Source organism: Ostrinia nubilalis, chromosome 6 (genome assembly GCF_963855985.1).
Source record: "Ostrinia nubilalis chromosome 6, ilOstNubi1.1, whole genome shotgun sequence".
In the NCBI taxonomy this organism is placed as follows: Eukaryota; Metazoa; Arthropoda; class Insecta; order Lepidoptera; family Crambidae; genus Ostrinia; species Ostrinia nubilalis.
In genome coordinates, this window is record NC_087093.1 from 17,149,056 (window position 1) to 17,170,606 (window position 21,551).

Here is a 21,551-nt window from a genome sequence, read left to right on the forward strand (position 1 = left end):
CCAGAAAATGAGCCAATACATCGCTACACTTACAGCGGCGATGACATTCAAGGTGGTGATGTTGTCCTGCAGGGTCCCGTTGCTGGTGGGGTCGAAGTGCCAGCTCTTCAGGTTGCGGTACGACACCGAGCCGTTGTGGGGGTGCCACGTGATGTTCACGTGCCGCCGGTATTCCCGGAACCGGTATGGACCTAGAATATTTAATAGGTAAAGACTTTAAACTTTCGCATTCCATTTCGCGTTTCGTCTGCTATGCTGCAGCCAGTGGTCACAAGCAGGCGGCTCGCGGCGTCGTCGGGCGGGCTTGAAAATTTTCAACTACCCTCATATTGATATTTACAGTTACACCACTAGTGATGTTACCACGACACACAACACTCACAGTATCCGTATTCGTACTTGACGGCAATACTCACTTGCCAGTCTGCTTGTGACCACGGCTGCAGCATAGCAGCCGAAACGTCAAGCCGTGAGTGAGACCCGTGTCTTTCTAATTAATTAGGTATTCCATCATCACGACATTTACCTCCTTACTAATAAAACTTATACGCTCGTTGAACAGTGTTTTAAAGTGACGTTTAGTATGGAAATGTCATTTTAAAACAGTGTTCAACAACTGGGTAACTTTTTATTAGTAAGGGGGTTAGACTGCATTGCAGGAGCACAACCCTCTGCATTTTAGCAGAGAAAAATGAAGGATTTTGTCTAAACTCCCCACACTGGCCAGACAGGTTGGAAAATTGGGTATTTGACACACTTCAACTACTTACCACCCCAGTACCAGGCCACAGCACATTACATAAACTACACTGGTCATCATAAAAATCGACCCACCCGCGACAAGCACTTTCAAACGTATGCATCCCCACTTCCCACCAATATTAATATACTATATTACCATTTAAAAGCCTAGTTCTTAACTTCATTTCATTAAAGGAAAGGTTTTTACCCCAAAAATGTGTCTTTAGAAGAATCCAGTCACTTCTTCAAAAAATAGGTAGTTACGCTTGAGCCAACTTTTATGGCTATAAAACTGTTAAGTTGGGATTAATCGCTATCCATCTGTTAAAGAGGACACGTGAGATCATTATTTGGTTTTATAACCATAAAAATTGATCCAATTGATCCCAGAGGTGAGCCCAAAGTGAGGTCTTTATTCAAGTTTTTCAAGTCACATTTATTGTATATGTTAATCGTTTATTAGGAAATTAAATGTGTTTTTCTTTAAGGATATTTATTGGGCTTTCAAATAACACAAATATTGTTAGGGCACCATGATTGTGTCAGTAGAAACGAGTTTTTCTGTAAAACGTAGGTGGGTCGATTTTTGTGATGACCAGTGTATATCTACATTTTTATTGCAATATCCTATTACATCGTGTTTAACTTGATGTTGTACTTTTATAAAATTCCAATAATAATTAACCCTTTACCTACGGGCCCTTGGAAACCCAAAGTCGCCTCTCAATACGGGGTATTTTAACCTATAAAATTGTTTGCTCCACTTTACATCAAGATATTTTAAAAAGTATGGGACTTACGGTATTGAAATTTGGAATATTATATTCTGCAACTAATGTAGTTTCATAATTACAAGCGCATTTTACACTTAATTTGCAATTTTATTGTTTTTTTGTTGTAAACCGTGATTTAGTATTGGCTTTGCCAAAATAACAATAGATGCCACCCGTATTGAGAAGTGACTTTTGACTTGGCAACTATAGGTGCCTCCCGTAGGTAAGAGGAAAGGCCCAAAAGAGCAAATATGTATCAGGTAATCTGCATAGAGGAATTATTGGTTTATTCTGAACGGATCGGGCTGAAATTTGGCATGCAGGTAGATGTTATGACGTAGGCATCCGCTAAGAAAGGATTTTACGAAATTCCACCCCTAAGGGGGTAAAACGGGATCCACGCGTACGAAGTCGCGGGCGGCCGCTAGTAATCCATAAAATTAATCTTCCTTCGGAAGGAATATTAACTTTATGACGTAATCCTAAGCGTAGTTATCATAAGTTGGAACCCTTTCAATAAACGCAACCCGCCCCAGCGCTTTCACCACCCTCATGCTTTTAGCTTTTAATGCTTCCCCCGGCCGGTAGGGGGCACTGTGCTTAGGTAAATCGCAATATCATTTGATTTTTTTCCCAATCTACTAAAGCATTGAGGGTTTATTATGACGATTAGTAATTAGCATTGTTCTTATGGCTGTATTTCTGTAATGTAAGGCATAAGATGGCGAAATATTAGAAATTTTTGAACGGGCATTACTTTCGAAAAGCTCTGCCCGAAAATCGAAATAGACATAATACATAATTATTATGTCGAAATAAAGCAATAATGCCCCCACGGGTGATAAATTCGGTCGATAGAGCCTAGATAGAGATTGTATAGTATGTTTGATAACATAGGTTAGATATTTTTTATAAAAAAAAAATGATCCAATGAGCAATTTATAAAAACTTCATTGCTCCCAAATAATAAGTTTTAAGGCCCTTAAAACATGGAATAGGAGTTTGTTTACTTAAGATCTTCTCATTAAATAAATTAGTGCCCTGCGAAGGGTCTACTTAATATTACATTTGAATTTGATATTCAGACCAATTCCTTTTCTTAAATTTTTTGCTTTTTGGTGTTTTAGGGAAATTGGGAATTTTGCTAGAGGATTTTTTGGCGGTTTTTTAATAGTTGGGAGGCTATTATAAAACCTACAGGAAATCTAGAGACTGAGTTTATTGAGAATTACGGTAGAGTTGGTAGCACTTATTTACTTCATATTTAATATTGGTTAACCAAAATAAACTATCATTTAGTACCAAATAAATATTTTTTCTTTCTTTATTTAAACAAACTAAAAGCGATACTTAGAAAATATTAGTTATAAGATTTAGACTAAGAAAAGAAACAATATTCAAATATTATTACCTCTATCTAAATATAATAACTCAAAGGTGACTGACTTATTGTCTGACTGACTGACATAGTGATTTAATAACGCACAGCCCAAACCACTGAACGGATCGGGCTGTTTGGCATGCAGGTACAGGGTGGCCCAGAAGAAAGTTCACTTTTGAAAATTCAAGGAAACGAAAACTGTAATTTTTTGTAAAACTTTGACTATTGCAATTTCAAGGAAATTTAGTGCAATTTATTTGAAAATTTACTTTCTTTTATAAATTTTATCGTACATGTGATTCCCTTGACGTTTACAACATTCGGTCAACATACATAAAAATTTTGGAAAACTTTCGTTAGAGTTACTTCGAAATGGATTCAGGATGAATGAATGCTGCAGAGTTTTTGGATTATGAGAGTATACTCTGCTTATAAGGTAACCCCACAAAAAGATGTCTGCTGGAATGAGATTAGCGCTTCTCAGAGGCAGTGAGAGTTCACCCCTGCTTAATTGGTTTGTTGCATTGAAAGGATGATTAATTTTTGAGAGCGCTATACTGGTAGGCTGAAAAGCTTTTTGATTTCAAAGCTGCAAGATTCGCAAGGCTATGACCGGAGGACTTGGTTTCATCAAGATGGGGCTACGTGTCACACTTCAAATGAGAGCATTTAGATGGTAAGAGACATGTTCCCACAAAAAAATATTTTCAGGCAGGGGTGACATCTCCTGGCCACCAGGAAGCCCTGATCTTACTCCAGAAAATTCTTTTTTGTGGTGTTACATTAAAAATAGAGTTTACTTTTATAATCCAACAACCATGCAGCAACTAAAGCTGAGGATTCGGCAAAAAATTGAAAATAGGTTTCGAGGTAATTCTAACGAACGCATTTCAAGATTTTGATGTATGTTGATCGAATGTTGTAAGCGTCAAGGAAATCTCCTGGCCGATGTAATTTAATAAAGGTAAATTTAAAAGTAAATTTCATTAAATTTCCTTTGAATTGCAATAGTTAAAGTTCTATAAAAATGTACAGTTTTCGTTTTCTTGAATTTTCAAAAGTGAACTTTCTTCTGGGCCACCCTGTAGATGTTATGACGTAAGTTATCAGCTAAGAAAGGATTTTACGAAACTCCAAACCTAAGGCCCAGAACAGACAGTGAAACGTAACTGCAACGAAACTGCAACTTTCTGATGATTCTGATGAATGAAACTGAAACTTTCAAACTGGTCGCGTCATGTGTGGTCTCAACGGACGCTATGGCAGAAACTTAGATGCAACTCAAAATTAACTAGCAGTTGCAGTTTCGTTGCAGTTGCGTTTCACCGTCAGTTCTGGGCCTAAGGGGGTAAAACGGGATCCACGCGTACCAGTGTTGGCACTAATCAATTAATTTTTTAATCAATTAATTAATTTGATTAATTTTAATCATGATTAAATTAATCCTGATTAAAATAATCATGATTAAAAAAGTAATCATAATCATGATTAATTTGTTAATCATTAATCAATAATCATTAATTTGATTAACTTGATTAACTTCTTAAATGTTCTATCAAAAACAATGTTAAAACATTGAATTCTAATATTAGATGTTTGGTTTTAGGCTACAATTCTATGACAGGTCATACCTAGATAAATATTAAGGTAACCTAGACTGCCCCCCGCCCCCTTCCCTCGCTGAAACTTCCGGTGCAGTCTTCCGACCTCCCGTAGGAGGATATCAGTCCACTTCCCCTACCGTTCCAGCACTTACTTGCAACCCCACACTCCCACCACCTGCCCCCCACGCCTAGCCTCCCCTGAAACTTCTGGTACGAAGTCTCCTGCACCTCCCCAACACGCACAACCTCCTAGCTTAGCAACCCCACCCTTCTATTGAATTGCCCACGCGTGGGCCTCCCCCCGAAACTTCTGGTACGAAGTCTCCTGCACCTCCCCAACACGCAAAACCTCCTAGTTTAGCAACCCCACCCTTCTATTGAATTTCCCACGCGTGGGCTTCTCCCCGAAACTTCTGGTACGAACTCTCCTGCACCTCCCCAACACGCAAAACTTCCTATCTTAGCAACCCCACCCTTCTATTGAATTGCCCACGCGTGGGCCTCCCCCCGAAACTTCTGTTACGAACTCTCCTGCACCTCCCCAACACGCAAAACCTCCTAGTTTAGCAACCCCACCCTTCTATTGATTTGCCCACGCGTGGGCTTCTCCCCGAAACTTCTGGTACGAAGTCTCCTGCACCTCCCCAACACGCAAAACTTCCTAGTTTAGCAACCCCACCCTTCTATTGAATTGCCCACGCGTGGCCCTCCCCCCGAAACTTCTGGTACGAACTCTCCTGCACCTCCACAACACGCAAAACCTCCTAGTTTAGCAACCCCACCCTTCTATTGAATTGCCCACGCGTGGGCTTCTCCCCGAAACTTCTGGTACGAAGTCTCCTGCACCTCCCCAACACACAAAACGTCCTAGTTTAGCAACCCCACCATTCCGTTGAATTGCCCACGCTTGCGCCTACCTTGGGAGGGGGGGGGGGGACTTCTACCCTATCGTCAGCCAGCCCGCTTAACTTCTATCCTGACCCAATTTTGCTGGAAGATACCGGAAGAATAGAAGGAATTGTGAGAAACAAAACTAGTGCGATAAGTGTTTTGAGTAGTGAAAATTGACGCAGTTTTTTGGGAAAACGACAGTACAACTTCAGATCCCCCCTTTGCTAGATATTTTATAAGTCGCGGGTACCTTTTCATACACTCCCAACCCTTTTCTTATGAAAATAGTAGATAGTTAATCAAATAATCAAATTAACGATTAATGATTATGATTAATTAATCTTAATCAAAATTTTTGATTAATGATTAACTAATCATAATCAAAAAAATTTGATTATGATTTTAATCATTAATTTTTAATCATTAATCAGATTAACTTTTTGCCAACACTGACGCGTACGAAGTCGCGGGCGGCCTCTAGTATTAAATAAAATGCAAGTAGGGTCCACGCTTTCCTCTTGGTCTTGACGTGTTCCAGCAATTGATGAGCACACGAAAACTAATTTATGCCAACCAATCCAATAGCGACCGATCAACTTCAATAGCAATTTCGGTTATTGCCAATCAATGTCATATTATCATCCAAAGTTCATGGCACAGCAAGAAATTATTTAGATGTATTTTATAGTGAAACTGCGGTGCCTTCTAATTTCCACCACAAAAAGTTATCGCGCTTTGGACACTAACATAAATTTATATTTAGTGGAAATGACATTTTAAACTAGTGTTCAATGCGCGTTAAACTTTTTTGTGGTAAGGCTATTATATCGATGGACTACTCGATCGAAACCATTTTCGATATGTGTTTAATAACTTCAATCAACTTCATCTGTTTTGGTATTTTGGTAACTACAGACAATGGTACTGTCAACTTATGCACAGTTAGGAAATAGATTATTTTTTTGCAAATAAAAAAGTATATGCAGTCATTTAATGTGCTGCCTGACTAGGCGGAATGATTTTAAGACAAATACACGCCTCTTCTTCATCATCACCAAGTCATTGCAGGAGCACAAGCCTCTAATTTACCAGAAGCAAACCGAGCCGAGTTTGGGAGGTCTGGTATTTGCATGCTTAGCACGCCACGTAGCCTCGTTTCGGTGTCTAAGGGCCCTCGCCCACGGCGACTTTTTGTAGTGATGCTGTCGCGCGTTTGGTAAACGAGCGACAGCATCGCTACTAACGCGTGTTATTTGCATTTGCAACGCACTACAGAAGTGATTCCAACGCGCTACAGCAGCGCGACTGTATCGATGCAAACGCGCGACCGGACGACATGGGGGAGAGAACGGAGGGATTACTGAATCGCGTTTGCATCGCGACAGAAGCGCGTTTATGTGGGCGAGGTCACACAGCTAGCGACCGCATTGCGACTGTATCGATGCGAACGCGCGACAGAATTGCTACTGCATCACTACAAAAAGTCGCCGTGGGCGAGGGGTCTAGACACTAATTTCTAGTTTGATCTCTCAATATTGACTCACCAAGTTGCACCAGGTTGGGCTTCTCCAGCGGGAAGTTCTCCGCGTTGGTCCAGTTGTAGAGGTAGACCTCGAAGTACAGCGGCATGGAGGGCGCCACCCAGTCGCGGTACGAGCGGGAGCCCGGGCTGAGGGCTAATTGCTGGAACAAGAGGGACCACTTAGAAACACTGTGATTAGAAACATTATCGTCAGTCATAATCAGGACATTCAGACTCCACTGCCAGATGACCAGGAGCGGACTTCAATAAGGTTGAAGGCAAATCACAGCTTCCTGAAAATCGGCAATAGTTTTTTTTTATGTGACAGGAGGCAAACGAGCAGACGGATCACCTGATGGTAAGTGATTACCGTCGCCCATAGACACCCGCAGACCCAGGGACGTTACAGGTGCGTTGCCGGCCTTTAAGGTGAAGATACGCTCTCCTCTTGAAAGCTTGCAGGTCGTATCCGTCCGGAAACACCGCAGACGACAGTCCATTCCACAGTTTGGTAATAGTATAATAATATACTCATCTGAGGAGGACGACCCACTACTTTCATGATCATCATCATCAACAGCCCTTTATAGTCCACTGCTGGACTATGAGCCTCCTCTACTATAGTGTACAATCTGTGTGTGACCCTCTACTTTACTAGAGGTAAACGGGATAATTTGGCATACACCCATGCTGACAAGGCGAGTTGGGGAAGCCTAATGTTCCCTATATTTCTGCCATAGTCACCTTTTACGCCGTCCACGGGAGAGTGGCAGTAGACCAAAACGAATCTCTTGGAAGCAGATTCTTTTAAATGTACAGTAGAAACTTGTGCAAGAGAGGAAAAGTGATTTACTGCATGTGAGTTCCTCTTTAAAAACCATACAAAGGTTGAGAACTCCCGACGCATAAATGACAAGATTTGACCTCAATTCTTTAATAGGCTTATTTCTGTGCAAGTGCTAATGAAATAATTTATTGTCGACACCTGCACAAAGGAGACATTGGACCGACGGACTGCTGGATAAGAATCGTCAGGTTTTGGGCAAGAATACACTTCCAAAATGGTCAATGAAGTAATAGAGCAAATTATTTCGTTAAGGAAAGTCAATGGGACTTTTTTTCAAAAATCTTTTAGAATTTTATTGTGATTTAGTGTTGGCAAATACATTCAACTCCAACTTAGTAATCATATCGAATTTTGGACTAATCTAAGTTCACTAAGTATCAAGTTTTTTCTTAACCCGCCTCTTCCACCGCGTAGGTAGGTACTTAAGATAAGCACATGTGCGTCTGTAACGAGATTGCAATGCCTATTAATTAATTCGAATCAGATGACTTTTTATTATGACGCAAGTCTTTGACGGCATACTATAAGGCACAAGGTAATCATCAGTCATCAATTGGCAGTCATTGCGATCATGTTTCAGTCATAATTGTCGTAACTGCCCAGATGTCCACTGATTAGGAGCTTATCCCGATTCAATTGGCAAGGTGAATTGGATGCAATTGAGTCATATTGATTCGTGGTCGTTACGACCATCGCTGACAAAAGCTCAAGTTCGGGCCAAGATCATATGCATTATCTAAACATGACTTGATAGATTAAATTATTTATTTATTCCACAACCTAGGTACCTAATAATTCAATTATTGCTTTGCAATGTATTTCGTAGAAAAATGAAACTTGCAACATCCTGAATATTCCCATTTCATTCTGCCAACTACCGTAATCACATATCGACAAGATTAATAATTTTTAAGTAAATTAAAAATGAAAATGAAATAAAATATGTACATTCAAGAAATCTTAGCCAGTTCAGAAGATTATTCCTAATTGATTATTAATTTTCGCCATTACTCAATATAACAAGCATTTAATTATTTAATCGGCATTTTGATTTTGTAACATCCAGCCACTACCTGTTATCATCATAATTGTTATTGTAATGCTCCGATAACCCGCTGATAAGGCTAAATGTCAATGTACGGTCACGCATGTGCAGCGAAATACCTAAATAACATCTCGAAACGCGGAACTGTCCGCTTATTATCAAGTCTTTCGGGTTATATAACTTAAATTATCTTTAAAAGTGCTTTTTGTGTTCACAAAACTCATTAATTATGATTTTGCTCTAAGGCACCCAAAAAAAATTAAACAGCCCACGAATGGCATAATTTACCATTGCTTTATTCACAGATCACAGAATCTAAAGGGCTTTATTGGTTCTAAAGCAAGTGCACACAATAAGTCTCTTGACACTCACTATATTTCTGAATTTGAAGTGCGTATATTATGCAGCAATGGTGTCATATTTGTTATCACTTCGCCACACTTTAGGCCACAATAGATATAACCCCAAAAAGATACTATGCCATTTTCACTGATTACAGTAAAGCTTTCGATCGGATTGATCATGTGTTGCTATTGCGAAAACTTCTCCTTGCAGGAGTTCATGGTAACCTGTTTAGATGGTTTACCTCATACATTGAAAATCGATCTCAGGCTGTAGTGGTGAATGGCTTCTCTTCTTGCTGGACCGATATTCCCTCAGGCGTCCCTCAAGGTTCCTTATTGGGACCCTTGCTCTTTAATATCTTCATAAACGATGTGTGTACTTGCTTCAAACATTCAAAATTTCTTCTTTACGCTGATGATATGAAGATATTTAAAAATATTTGCTCTTATGATGACTCTCGTTTTCTTCAGGAGGATCTGGATAGGTTTGAGCAGTATTGCTCCTTGAATAGGTTGGATTTAAACGTTGCAAAATGTAATTTTATATGTTTCACACGTAAAAGGAAGCCACTGTGCAACACATACTATCTTAGGGGACAGGAACTGAAGGAAGTGGTGGAGATACGAGACCTAGGTATCATACATGATACTAAATTGACGTATGAGAAACACGTGGACAATATTGCTAAAAGAGCTAGGAGAGCAATGGGTTTTATTATGAGAACGTGTTCACAATTCAATGATATCAAAGTACCCAAAATTCTATTCTGTTCCTTGGTGCGAAGTACCCTCGAGTATTGTTCTCAGGTCTGGAACCCTCGTTATAAGGTCCACTCTGACAGACTGGAATCCGTTCAACGTAGGTTTATGAGGTTCTTGCAGTACAAGTGTGGGATTCGTGATTCTGACTATGAGACCAGATGTCGTAGATTCCATATTTTACCCCTTAAACACAGAAGAGCAATTGCGGATATCATATTTTTAGTAAAAATCGCACAGAATTATATTGATTCTCCAGAACTGCTCTCGAAAATCTGTCTCAAAGTTCCTAATAGAACTGTTAGGCTGCCTATTTATTTAAATATCCCCCGCTGCAGTACCAACTACAGACAGAATTCATTCTTTTTGCGATCGGCATGTGAAGTGAACAAATTGGTTACCATTCCTGAACTCGATTTGTTTAACTCGAAACCAAATCTCTTTAGGGACACATTGGCTAAATCTTGGTTCGACGGTTCATCAGCTGTTTAATGTAGGTATAGATCTTAATTTAAAAATAACTCTCTCATGTAAGCGAATTGGCTTTTGTTGTATAATTGTATTGCTACACATATGTATGTGAAAACATGTAAATGGTGTATAGTTTCTTAAGCAGTGGTTAATCTTTTATTGTTTCACTGTATGTTTTCCAAACAAAAATAAAATAAAATAAAATAAAAATAAAAATACCATGAGAGACCATGGAGACGGAATAAATCCCTGCAGACCCTGCAAGTACTTCGATTAAAGACAATGAAGAGATATTAGCAATATGTTTTATAAATCAATAAAAACCTAATCCTGTCCATAATGACACTTAAGTGCCTAAATTGGTAATACATTAGTGGGCAGATTATAACTGCAGGGCTTCAGTCACGCGACGCACTGTTTTAATTCAATTTGTTTCGTGTACACGTGCTGTATGGCAATGAGCCCTGATTTTATTGGATATTAATAAAGGATCAAGGGAAAGAGAATATTGTTATTATGGATGGAAATATTGGCAATGGTTGGGTTTTATTGAACCCTTTCAGCCTGGAAAGATGAAATAAGGAAAACAATGAAAGAAAGGGGCTAAAAAGATGGAAACAGGATGATTTGATGATACAGATGAGACAAAACGTCATGATGATGAACCCAGACAATAGTTAATTAAAGCCTCCTTAAACATACTTAGGTATTGGTACAACAAAGTTTAGATTCTCTCTTGGATGGGGGAAGATTACACGTGCCGGGCGGGAAGAGTGGAAAGTAAAACCTCGGGAGAAAGTTCCATTCCCACGCAGTCCACATGATTAAAGTAGAAGTTCGTTAGTATCCGGGAGATATCTATATTAAAATTATGAAGACCATATGGAATCACATGTGATGGTAGCTTGTGGAAACCGGGCTTATCAGGTCCAGGCCAGGGCGGCGCCCAGAGTTGCTTTGGCCAGCGAACAAATCGCTTCAATGTAAAAATAGTAAAATGTCTATTGCAAAGTGTGTGAAATCACAAAGGGGTGTGTACCTAGGTAGTAAAAAGATGGAATCCCATAAAAGTGGGAGTCTCATAATACTTACAGAAGCCAGCACAGAATCAAAGATGGCGGTCCAGGCCAGGGCGGCGCCCAGGGCTGCGATGGCCAGCAGCGCGCCGCCGCCCGCCACGATCCAGCGCCAGCGCGGCGTGCGTCCGCGCATCCTTGCTGAAACAACAGATTCATTATTTATTATAAGTTTATTAACGTTTTATGGATAGTTAGATGCAATAGATAGATAGATACTCTTTATTGCACGCACACCGCACAAAAAAAATACTTGTGGTTATAGTGGTTTCTTCCAGACAACCCAGATACGCCAAAGAACTTGACAATTTTCATCATTCGTTCGTTTTATTTTATAGGTGCTTTTGCTCGTGACTTCGCTTATTTCGGTCTGAAAGGGAAAGAAGGTTTATCACGTAAAGTAGGTAGGTACATACCTACTCGTGAATAAAGTCTTCCGTTTCATCTACTTAACCGGTTTAATGGTTTAAGCGTGAAAGAGTAACAAACATCCATCCATCCTCACTCATAATAAAGGTAAAGGCACAGAATACATAATAGTAGCAACAGAAATTGCACTCCTTTGTGTAGGATCAGATGCCGACATTTTAACGGTAATAATAATAATGCAAAATATCCAACGCACATGGTGCATTCGAAATCGCACCTTACTACTACGCTCACAAGAGCGCATTTTTTTTGTGTTTAGAATTGATCTACGTCACCGCTCAAGCGTCAGGGTTGTATGAGCAAAGTAAAATAAATAAAAACTTAATTTTAAGAAGCATTTATTGTATTTACGATTAGAAAACTTTAATCTAGTGGAGTTTGTATAATCGTACCATCTCTAAAGTACCTATTAATAAACTTCAGTGTTGCGATAATTCGAAATTAAACAAACAGTTTTAAAAGGTGTAGTGTCGGAAAATAGACACGGTGAAGTAAAGTTAATGTTTTTATTAGCTAAAATAATTTTTTTGCTATAGTTTTTTGTCATAAGTAGGTATTTCAAAATAATTTATTATTTAAAAAGTGTAGTTTTTTTTTATTATTTAAATCACTACAGTTAATTATTATTCCTAAATATTACAATTTTTCATTAAAGAAGAATAACAGTGCTGTTGGAACAATAAACCCTAATTGCGACGATGATCGACCGAGCGTGTATAGAAATACGCGTAAGCAAACAGGCGCGTGATGGCGGCCCGGACTGATTTGCAACTTGAAGTTGTCGCGCGCTGTAGTTAAATATCTCGGCCGGCATAGGCGAGTGACGGAGGCCTGGTAAAGGGTAAACTGTCTAATGTCAAGAAAAAAAATCGATATTATCTTGCTTCAAAGGCACGCACGCTCCATAAATCGGACACAACTTGTGGGTAGTTCGGTTTTAATATGTCATTTGATCGCTCAAACGTTCGGTTAGTTCTGCCAGTGGCACAATGTGTGTTAGGTGGTAATTACCAGCAATATTTCGTTAAGTTTTCCTTAATTTAGTAATCATTATTATTATTGTGATCATGAGTGACTTAATGAAACTGGAGTGCAAAGTGCATACGAAGATACGATTAACATCAAGTTTATCACAAGGAAGGTATGTGCTAGAACTTTATTTCACATATTCATTGTACATACTTTAAATACTATATGTAAAGTTAACACACAATAATAATTAATTAAAGTGCTTAGTAAAATGCTTAGTTCCCCTAATATTAATATTGGGGTAAATATTCCCATCTCGCTTTGACTTTTTGTAGTTCTAGCTTTGTATTATTTAGGTAAGTACTTGAGTTATTTTAAGTTCATGTTTTAAGATACCCTATGAGATTGTTAGAATAGATTTAGTCATGAAGATTTAACAAAGCTGTCAGGAATTGCTTTTACCATAGTCCTAACTACCTCTATCCCTTATCCATAAAAACTATTGACCTTCACTGTCACCAGTCATCCGTGGGATTTAGTGTGATCATATCAAAGGGCAAGTGATCGATAGTGATGAGTTTTTGGTGTTAGCATAAATGACGTGAATGTGTAATATAACTGATACATATCTCTAGTGCCCCAGATCTCTGATAAAATCATTTTATCGTCGTACCTACTGGAACATTCAACTATGAAGACATTAACCACGAGTGCCACGATTCTGCAAGCATGGTGTTTATCATAAAGATATCTATACTAATATTATAAATAATATTATAAACTCTGTCTGTCTGTCTGTCTTGCTACGTCATGTCTAAACCACTGAATCGATTTTGATGAAATTTGGCATAGAGATAGTTTGAATCCTAGGAAAGGACATAGGATAGTTCTTATCCCGGTTTTTTAAACAGGGACCCGCGCGAAAAATCTTTTTGTGACAGACCAAATGCGGGCGGAAAGCTAGTAAAGATATAAATCTTTCTTGATAGATAGATAGAAACTCTTTATTAAACAACACACAAAACAGCCAAATAAAAAATATCCTACGTTACAATTCGTGCAAACTAAGTATTTAGGTATCTTTAACTTGTTAAATTAATCAAAGAACGTAGGTATTTGCAGTCTCCTTTTCGCAAAACACTTGCTTAAACAACCGAAAACCTTTCTCGATCATTATAATCGCAATAACATATCGTTAATCGTCCTATGTGTGCCTTATCAGAGTTATCAGTCGCGATACTTCTCAGAAAAGTTAGAATTATCCGCCGATAATCGATTTTGCTGAAGATAACTCTTACTGGAATTTATTAGCATTTTGATAATATCATACTAACAACATTAGTTACGTATGATACGTGATTCATCCGAAATTCATTCAGAATTTGCTAGAATAGTGATTATGCTATTCGTTTCATATTTGTGTTTCCATTTCGGAAAATTGTTCGAAATTACCGTGATAATTTGGTTGATGATGTAATCACCCAAAAAAATGATGAATTCCATGTATGGTATTCCATACATGGAATTTGGAGCCAATTATATTTTTTTGGATTCAAGCAATTAAAGAGAATGACATACACAAACTTAATCCGGGTTTGTGAATAAGCTGAAAATAAATAATTAGGAGCCATAAATAAATGGTCCACACAGCTTATGATCGCAGTCTGTGGAGGAACACTATCTGTGGTCGCGATTCTCATCAGTGAGGGACCGAGGAAGAAGAAGAAGAAATAAATTCTGAATTGAATCGTAATGTCACCTTATGCACCTACTAATTAAATTAACATATTGGCCTATGAAACTTAACTATACTTTTCACAATGTAAGGTATAAGTTACTCTAAAAGTTACACCATGTAGTAGGTACTTAGTATAAGTTTTCTCTGATAACTACTCGTGAAACCCAGTGAGGATTTTCCTGTTTGTTTCAAGAGATTGGAACGTGTTAAATGTTAGTAATATTTCGTAATTCCCGCAAAACTATTATCCAAGGCTGCATTGAAGCCTGACTGAATGACCTGAAATATTGTTTCAATGTTCTTTTAATTTTTATCAGGCCTGAACTAAATCCGTTACCACGGCGACAAAAAGATATCACAATATCATCAATCATCAGTCATCGGCTGTACCTACTGCAAAGAGATAAGTTTTAATAAATAACTAAGTAGCCCTGTTTTTGAGGTCACAATAATGACTTAACCTCAATCGAATTGATTGAATCCCAATGCATTTTACAGTTTGAACGAATCATTTATTCTATTAATGAGAAAATAGCTTCTCCTAATTAACCTACAAAAAAATATTTCAGCATTAGTGTTACATTATCCCTGAATATCAGGCCAAAATTCACGCGGGTGAAGTCGCTCTCAAAAGCTAATCTTAAATATTACCAAAAACTTCCATAGGTCACACCGAAAAAATAAACATACTTACCTACCTATTTTATTTAAAACAAAAAGGCACCTAAGTAATGTCTGAATAACACCACCACTATTTGTAATGAATGTGGGATGCAATAAACAATTTGAATTTGAATATATTTAGACGATTTTTGCCGTGTTTATAACTGTGATCAATGGGTAGTGGGTAGTGTAGCGGTGTAAGAGGCTATCAATAAAGTTAGTGTCTGTTTTATTATGCATTATCTCATAAGACTATGTTGAGGGGCCTTCGACCTGTATTTGCTCCAATTTATCGAACAAAAAAACAATGAAAACATCTTTATCTTCAGGTTAACAATTTAATAATATGTTTGCAACCTGGCAACAATGCAGCAACGACACCACGACACCATTTTACATTTCATATTTTTACATTTATTTCGTTAGATAAAGTTTCAATTCACCTTTTCGTCTTACGATCACCTTTGTTATCGCAGAATAAATACTTACTTACTGATAATGCACGTCAAATTACTAAGTTTTCAATATTGCAGGTGCATTTAAAATCTATTTGATTCTGTAGGTTATTTATATACCCTTGATTGTCAATTATGTCACCTTCCCACTGGAGGATAGTCGATCCTTAGCTATTAAGTTAGGTAATCCTTAACTTCTGATTACTTTCGTTGAGTGTCCAACTACGGTCAACTTTCCCTCGGGACTGATTTGGCCTTGACTGTTGTTATCGGTCAAACATAAAATAGTGACTGAGTTTCTTGCGCTGCTTCTTCTCAGCACTGGCCCATTTATTGTCCCGAAGCAGTGTTGGGGTTAATACTGGGACGTGTAAAAGTGCCTTTTAAAAGCCCACTTGCAAAAATAAAATGACTTGTATTAGTTTTCATAAGTTTATGAGTTTACTTCTTGTACTCGTAAGTTATGCAGCTGTTGGAGTGGGATTTAGTATCGTATTTTGTGAATTGATAAAATAAATATTAAACCTACAAACTTCAGACTTGAAGTGCAGTTGCAAGTGTTGCACGATAAGACGATAACATAACTTTTCAGTTGATGACAGGTGTTCGATTAGGATTTGTTTCAGTTGGAAATGACGATAACAACAAGTACTTACTTTTTTTAACTTACTATTTGTTGGCTCTACCGATGTTTGTAGACAAAGGCCTATCTTATTAAAGTCATTAACCATATCGACTAACCAATGGAAATATTCCGGGAACGATGATGAGAACCAAGAAAATGGAAACTTCTATATATGGATATCCTCAGTAACATCTCATCATCTAAATATATGTTACGGTTAATGTGATAAATTGAAAATTATTAATAATAACCGGTTATTATGAATAATAACCGACAGTCGCGGTAAAAGTGATAAATTAATCACATTTAACAGTGATTATTTAATAATTCAACCTTAGTACTAACAAATTTCATAAAAAAGAACAACATCTTGTGTACGTGCTCGTGTACAGTCAAACTTTTGAACGTTTTGATATCATATATTAATATAATTTGGCATAATGAGTTTGGAATGTTTCTTGCATAATATTACTTTTCCATGATGCCTATAATATAATGTTTTGATTTAAAGTGAAAAATAGGTTAAGGTGCGGCGGGGGTGGCCCTTGGGCCACCCCTAAGCCGCCTATTTAGTTTTATACACACATAAATGACCTCATATTAATCACATTTACCAAATCATGCGGTAATTATTCATAATAACCGGCGATTATTCATAATTTTCACATTTATCACTTTGACCGTAACATATACATAATTATAACTCACTGACATAGTGATCTATCAACGCACAGCCCAAACCACTGGACGGATCGGGCTGAAATTTGGCATGCAGGTAGATTTTATGACGTAGGCATCCGCTAAGAAAGGATTTTACGAAACTCCACCCCTAAGGGGGTAAAACGGGATCCACGCGTACGAAGTCGCGGGCGGCCGCTAGTTTATATCATAAGATACAGGCAGGATTGCCAGATATCTCGATATCTACGCCTGAATTCTTCGGAGATGATCTTTAGAGCAAAACAAAGTTATTTTCAATTCATTGACATTTTAAAAATAGCTGCAATATCATATTTCGCGGGTCATAATCACCAATTACTCAATATTTTCTCCCGTTTCAGTCTCACCAGCCCTCGGCGACCGCAACGTGACGAGGCCGCGACGCGCCGTGTCCGATCGGGTTTCGTTACGTAACCCATAGTACAAGGTCGAGCTAGATGATGCCCCGGGGGACTAACATCAAGTGCACGGGCCCATCTCTAAAGGTCAGTGAAAATAGTAGCTGCGTAGACAATTTTACATAATGGCGCGATGGCTTCAGTACGTCAAAGGTTCGAATGGAAATCTTGACTCTTAAATTATAGAGCAAATTTTCATTGATCAGAAAAATGAATAGCCCATATTAATGGCATACCATACGGTTTCTTTCAATTTAGTTTTACTCCTCTTCAAGTGCATTTCCATATAGAGAAATGTTAATGATTCATGACTCGACTATTGTGGTGAGCCCACTCGTAACACAAGCTTATTTAGCTTACCACGAGGGGCTAATGGGACTATTAGTAATTTGGGCAATACAAATTGGTAATAATCTTTAAAAAAAAAAAAAAAAAAAAAATATTCATGAAATGATTTTCCACGCATATAAACTAATAATATAAAGATGTTACCTACGTAAGATGTTTATTTTTGACTAAAGCTCTCTATTTTAACCATTCCCATTTCCCAATGTGGAAATGTCGCAATTAGTGAGGGGCGATTTCAAAGCCATACAAAGCACCATGGCAACAGAAGTTAAAATAACTTGCATTTTCCTCAAATTGCTATTATAGTCCGAGTTGTTTCAACCAACATGTAGAGGGAGGAGAACCAAAATAGATTTTTGTTGTATTCATCTATTCCACGTTGTTTTTTACAAAGATATTTTCCTGGGTTATTAAAAAGTGAAACTCTACCCTTGTTGCCAAATGGCAAAAAACTCTGTATGTCGAATGCTCTATTATCTACTAGAGCTTAGTGGTTAGAGGTACAGTTAATTTAAAATTAGTATTACTAATAATCTAAGTTATCTATAAAGTTCATTGCAAAGATATCTCATGAATTGCAACATACTGCACTAGAAACGCGATATTTCCCGCGATATTCTAGATAGTACATTGGTAGAATGGATAGTGATCGTACTACAAAAGCCAATGTTAACACATTCATTTCAATCATAAATGAGAATCCTTGGGGAAGAGAAAATCCTCTTAACTCTAAGAATTAAAGGACTTCCAAAGACCTACTTTTGCGTATCCTCTTTAACAAAGTGGAGGCGTTCATCCTACTAAATTTTCTACTGAAAAGGACTTTTCATAAATATTGTTGTTATGATTGATTATATCTATAATGAGATATTCCCCGTGATAGTCAGGGATTGGATTATAATACTAATTTGAACGCGTTTTATTTCGATCAGTACCTCTAGCATGAACAACTTTCGTCTTCGAATCGTTTGCGTATTCGATAAAATTCGATACTCAATCTTCAAATTAAACGTAACGTGACAATTTTGATTCTCAAAATAAGTTTCGTGCAACCACATCTCATACTAAGTTCACTTTACGACACGTTCACAAGGGCGCTGTTGTAGTTTTCTTACTAAATCTTTTGATGGCGATTCGAGTACGCAAACGATTTGAACTCGAAAGTTTTTCGTGCTAGCCGTACAGAAATGAAAATCCTTGGGGATATTAATCTGCCTCTTAATTCTAAGAACTAGCTACCAAAACCGGATCTTTACGCCTTGAATGAACTGTGCTAATAATGATGTAAATATGTGTTAACCACATACTTAGATATTTGTCTCGTAAGTCCGGTGTGAATTCTAGCGTTTTTTTTTCTATTTTCGTACTTAACTTATACAAAAATCGGTTGACTAAACAAACACGGAAACAAAGTTATTTTTTTTATCCTATAATGTACGGACGATGACACATCAAGCAGCGCACTGAGACATGTTAAGTAATTTTATTGTAATATTATGCAATTACGAGTACCTATGCAACAGTTGATCGGTGATGTACAGTCGACTCTACACGGGTTCCTTTTCCCCACAGCGCAATATGTTTTAGGTCTTGTAGAGACAGAAGTTCGTCGTCGGACAACCCGATTGGGATACATTAAAAATTAATCATGGCTAATGATTAATAAGCTATTGTTATTTACTACCGCTGTAAACATTTACTCATCGTGCCACGCGCTGCTTTGTATGCGGCGCACTTAACATAATAATACATAGTAGTAACATAATGGAAGTAGAGTCAGTAGGGTTACTTATATCTCATCCAGTGAATATTTTTGAAAGGACAAAATATTAGGTACTTCTCTATTGGGTGTCACGAACTTTTTGACGCTAATTTTACCATTCAGTTTCAGTTCTATTTCTGAAATGGAAGTAAAGTATAATTCTTTATTGGTTTTGCCACATCTAGAGATTTGAAATTAAATGTTAGGAATATTCTTAGCTGCATTTTTCATTCGTCATACATCATTTAGCTAGTAGAGTAGCAAAATAACCTGTGCATTATTTATTATTAGCTTCTTACTTATGAAATGTTTTTCTTATGTATGTGTATGTGATATAAACAGGACAATCTTGTAAGTTTAATTTAGCTTGATTGTTTTAGTCTATGTCACTGATTTACTAATGAGGTTGGAAATTATCACGTATATTGTTTTTATATCTTTTTTAAAACCTGATCCTTACAAGACCTTGTTTTTCGTATGATAGACTAATTAATGGCAGAATTTAAATATAATATAAATAAGTATTGAAATAGATTCACCGTGGGCAGTTTAACTGCGAAGCAGTTTCTAAAAAGTATGTGGTCACTACAGGCCACTATTATTTTTGTAATTATATTTTGATTTCTTCTTCTTTAAGCCATTTCACATTATTTGTGGTCGGCTCTCTTCGTTTTGCAGCGCCCGCGCCATGACAGTCCTGGGTTGTCGAAATATTTGTTTGGGCAAGCTCTAAGTTTTTGGCCACGTGATTTTATTTTGATTTAGTTTCTGATAAAGATTTATATTTTTAGGTTCACTGAACCTGTTTCCACTGTGGTGTAGGTATGAATGGTACACGTGTCGAAATCATTGCGTAGTATTTACTATGAGACACTGGGGACTATTTCCAGGGCTTGATTCATCAAAACAAGATTAGATGGTTAAAAACCGGACAGTCTTCGTAAACAAACATGTAGGTTAAAAACTTAGATGAGGATCTGAAGTGATTTTAAATTGACTTATTAATATATTTGCTTCCTTAAGTGGCGAATGTACAATCTATTTTTAGATCTTGTTTGTCTTCCAAAAGTTGAAGATCCTATACCTACAGAGTTGTATCAGTTGTATTAATAAACAAATATTCAGAGGTTACGAGGGAATAGTACCACAGATAGTACACAGGATTTATTGAATTTGCAAAAGAATCTAATACTTATATTGTTCTAATAAAAATAAAATCGTGTTTCTGCAGGGAGACTAAATGACTTGTAGAATTAAATGTTACCCGCATATACAGGTTTTTTTTTAAATTTAATTATGTCAGTTAAAGTTTTATAACGACAGATAAAAATAAATTGCTGCCATTCTTCAACTTGAACAAACAACGGTTTTCTTGGAAGGGATAGATGAGTGGTTTTTGTTTCAAATTTTTATTTCATCCATTAAGTATTATACTTATGTACGTTTGATGCTTTTCTCAAGGTTATTGTTAACTTGTTTTTCCTGAAACCCATAGATAGACTTAGAAAACCGGTTTCAAATCTGATGAATTTCCACGTGCTAGCGCCGACATTCCTTGTGATTAAGAGCCATAGCACACAAAACATGCTACTCTTAGGATCGGTACAATGCGCGATTCCGATACTGCGTACAAACGCGTGAAATCGCGATGAGCATCGATATAGTCGTAAAATCGCCGATGCTAAAAGGAGTCTTCCAACGACTTGGACCACTTTTAGCTTGGTCCACGGGTCAAGCCGCTGGATAGAATATTTTTTCTTCCAGCAACTGGGTCCTCTCTAAGATTCTAGAGTATTTTTTGTCGATTTGGAAGTCCAGGAAGCCCAGTTACTGGAAGAAAAAATATTTAAAAATTCGATCCCGCGACTTGGCTTGAGCTAAAAGTGGACCAAGTCACTGTAAGACTCCTACCGCCAACATTCTCGGCATTCCATCCGATTTAAATGCGCCGGATCATTGATTTACAAAGAAAGTGGCCTCCTCCACATGA

The 21,551-nt window shown here is 37.5% G+C and overlaps 1 protein-coding gene across 1 annotated transcript in view; it reads right to left on the reverse strand.

Annotated features, from left to right (window-relative positions):
- The window catches only part of LOC135072727 (protein peste-like), a 36,176-nt gene that overhangs the window by 6,207 nt on the left and 8,418 nt on the right, over nucleotides 1-21,551 (reverse strand). The window contains exons 2-4 of the mRNA XM_063966754.1: nucleotides 11,471-11,595; nucleotides 6,935-7,073; nucleotides 34-191 (exon numbers count right to left, since the gene is read on the reverse strand). Of these exons, the coding sequence (XP_063822824.1) occupies nucleotides 34-191; nucleotides 6,935-7,073; nucleotides 11,471-11,590 (417 nt within the window). The 5' untranslated portion in view covers nucleotides 11,591-11,595. The remainder of the gene's footprint in view (nucleotides 1-33; nucleotides 192-6,934; nucleotides 7,074-11,470; nucleotides 11,596-21,551) is intronic.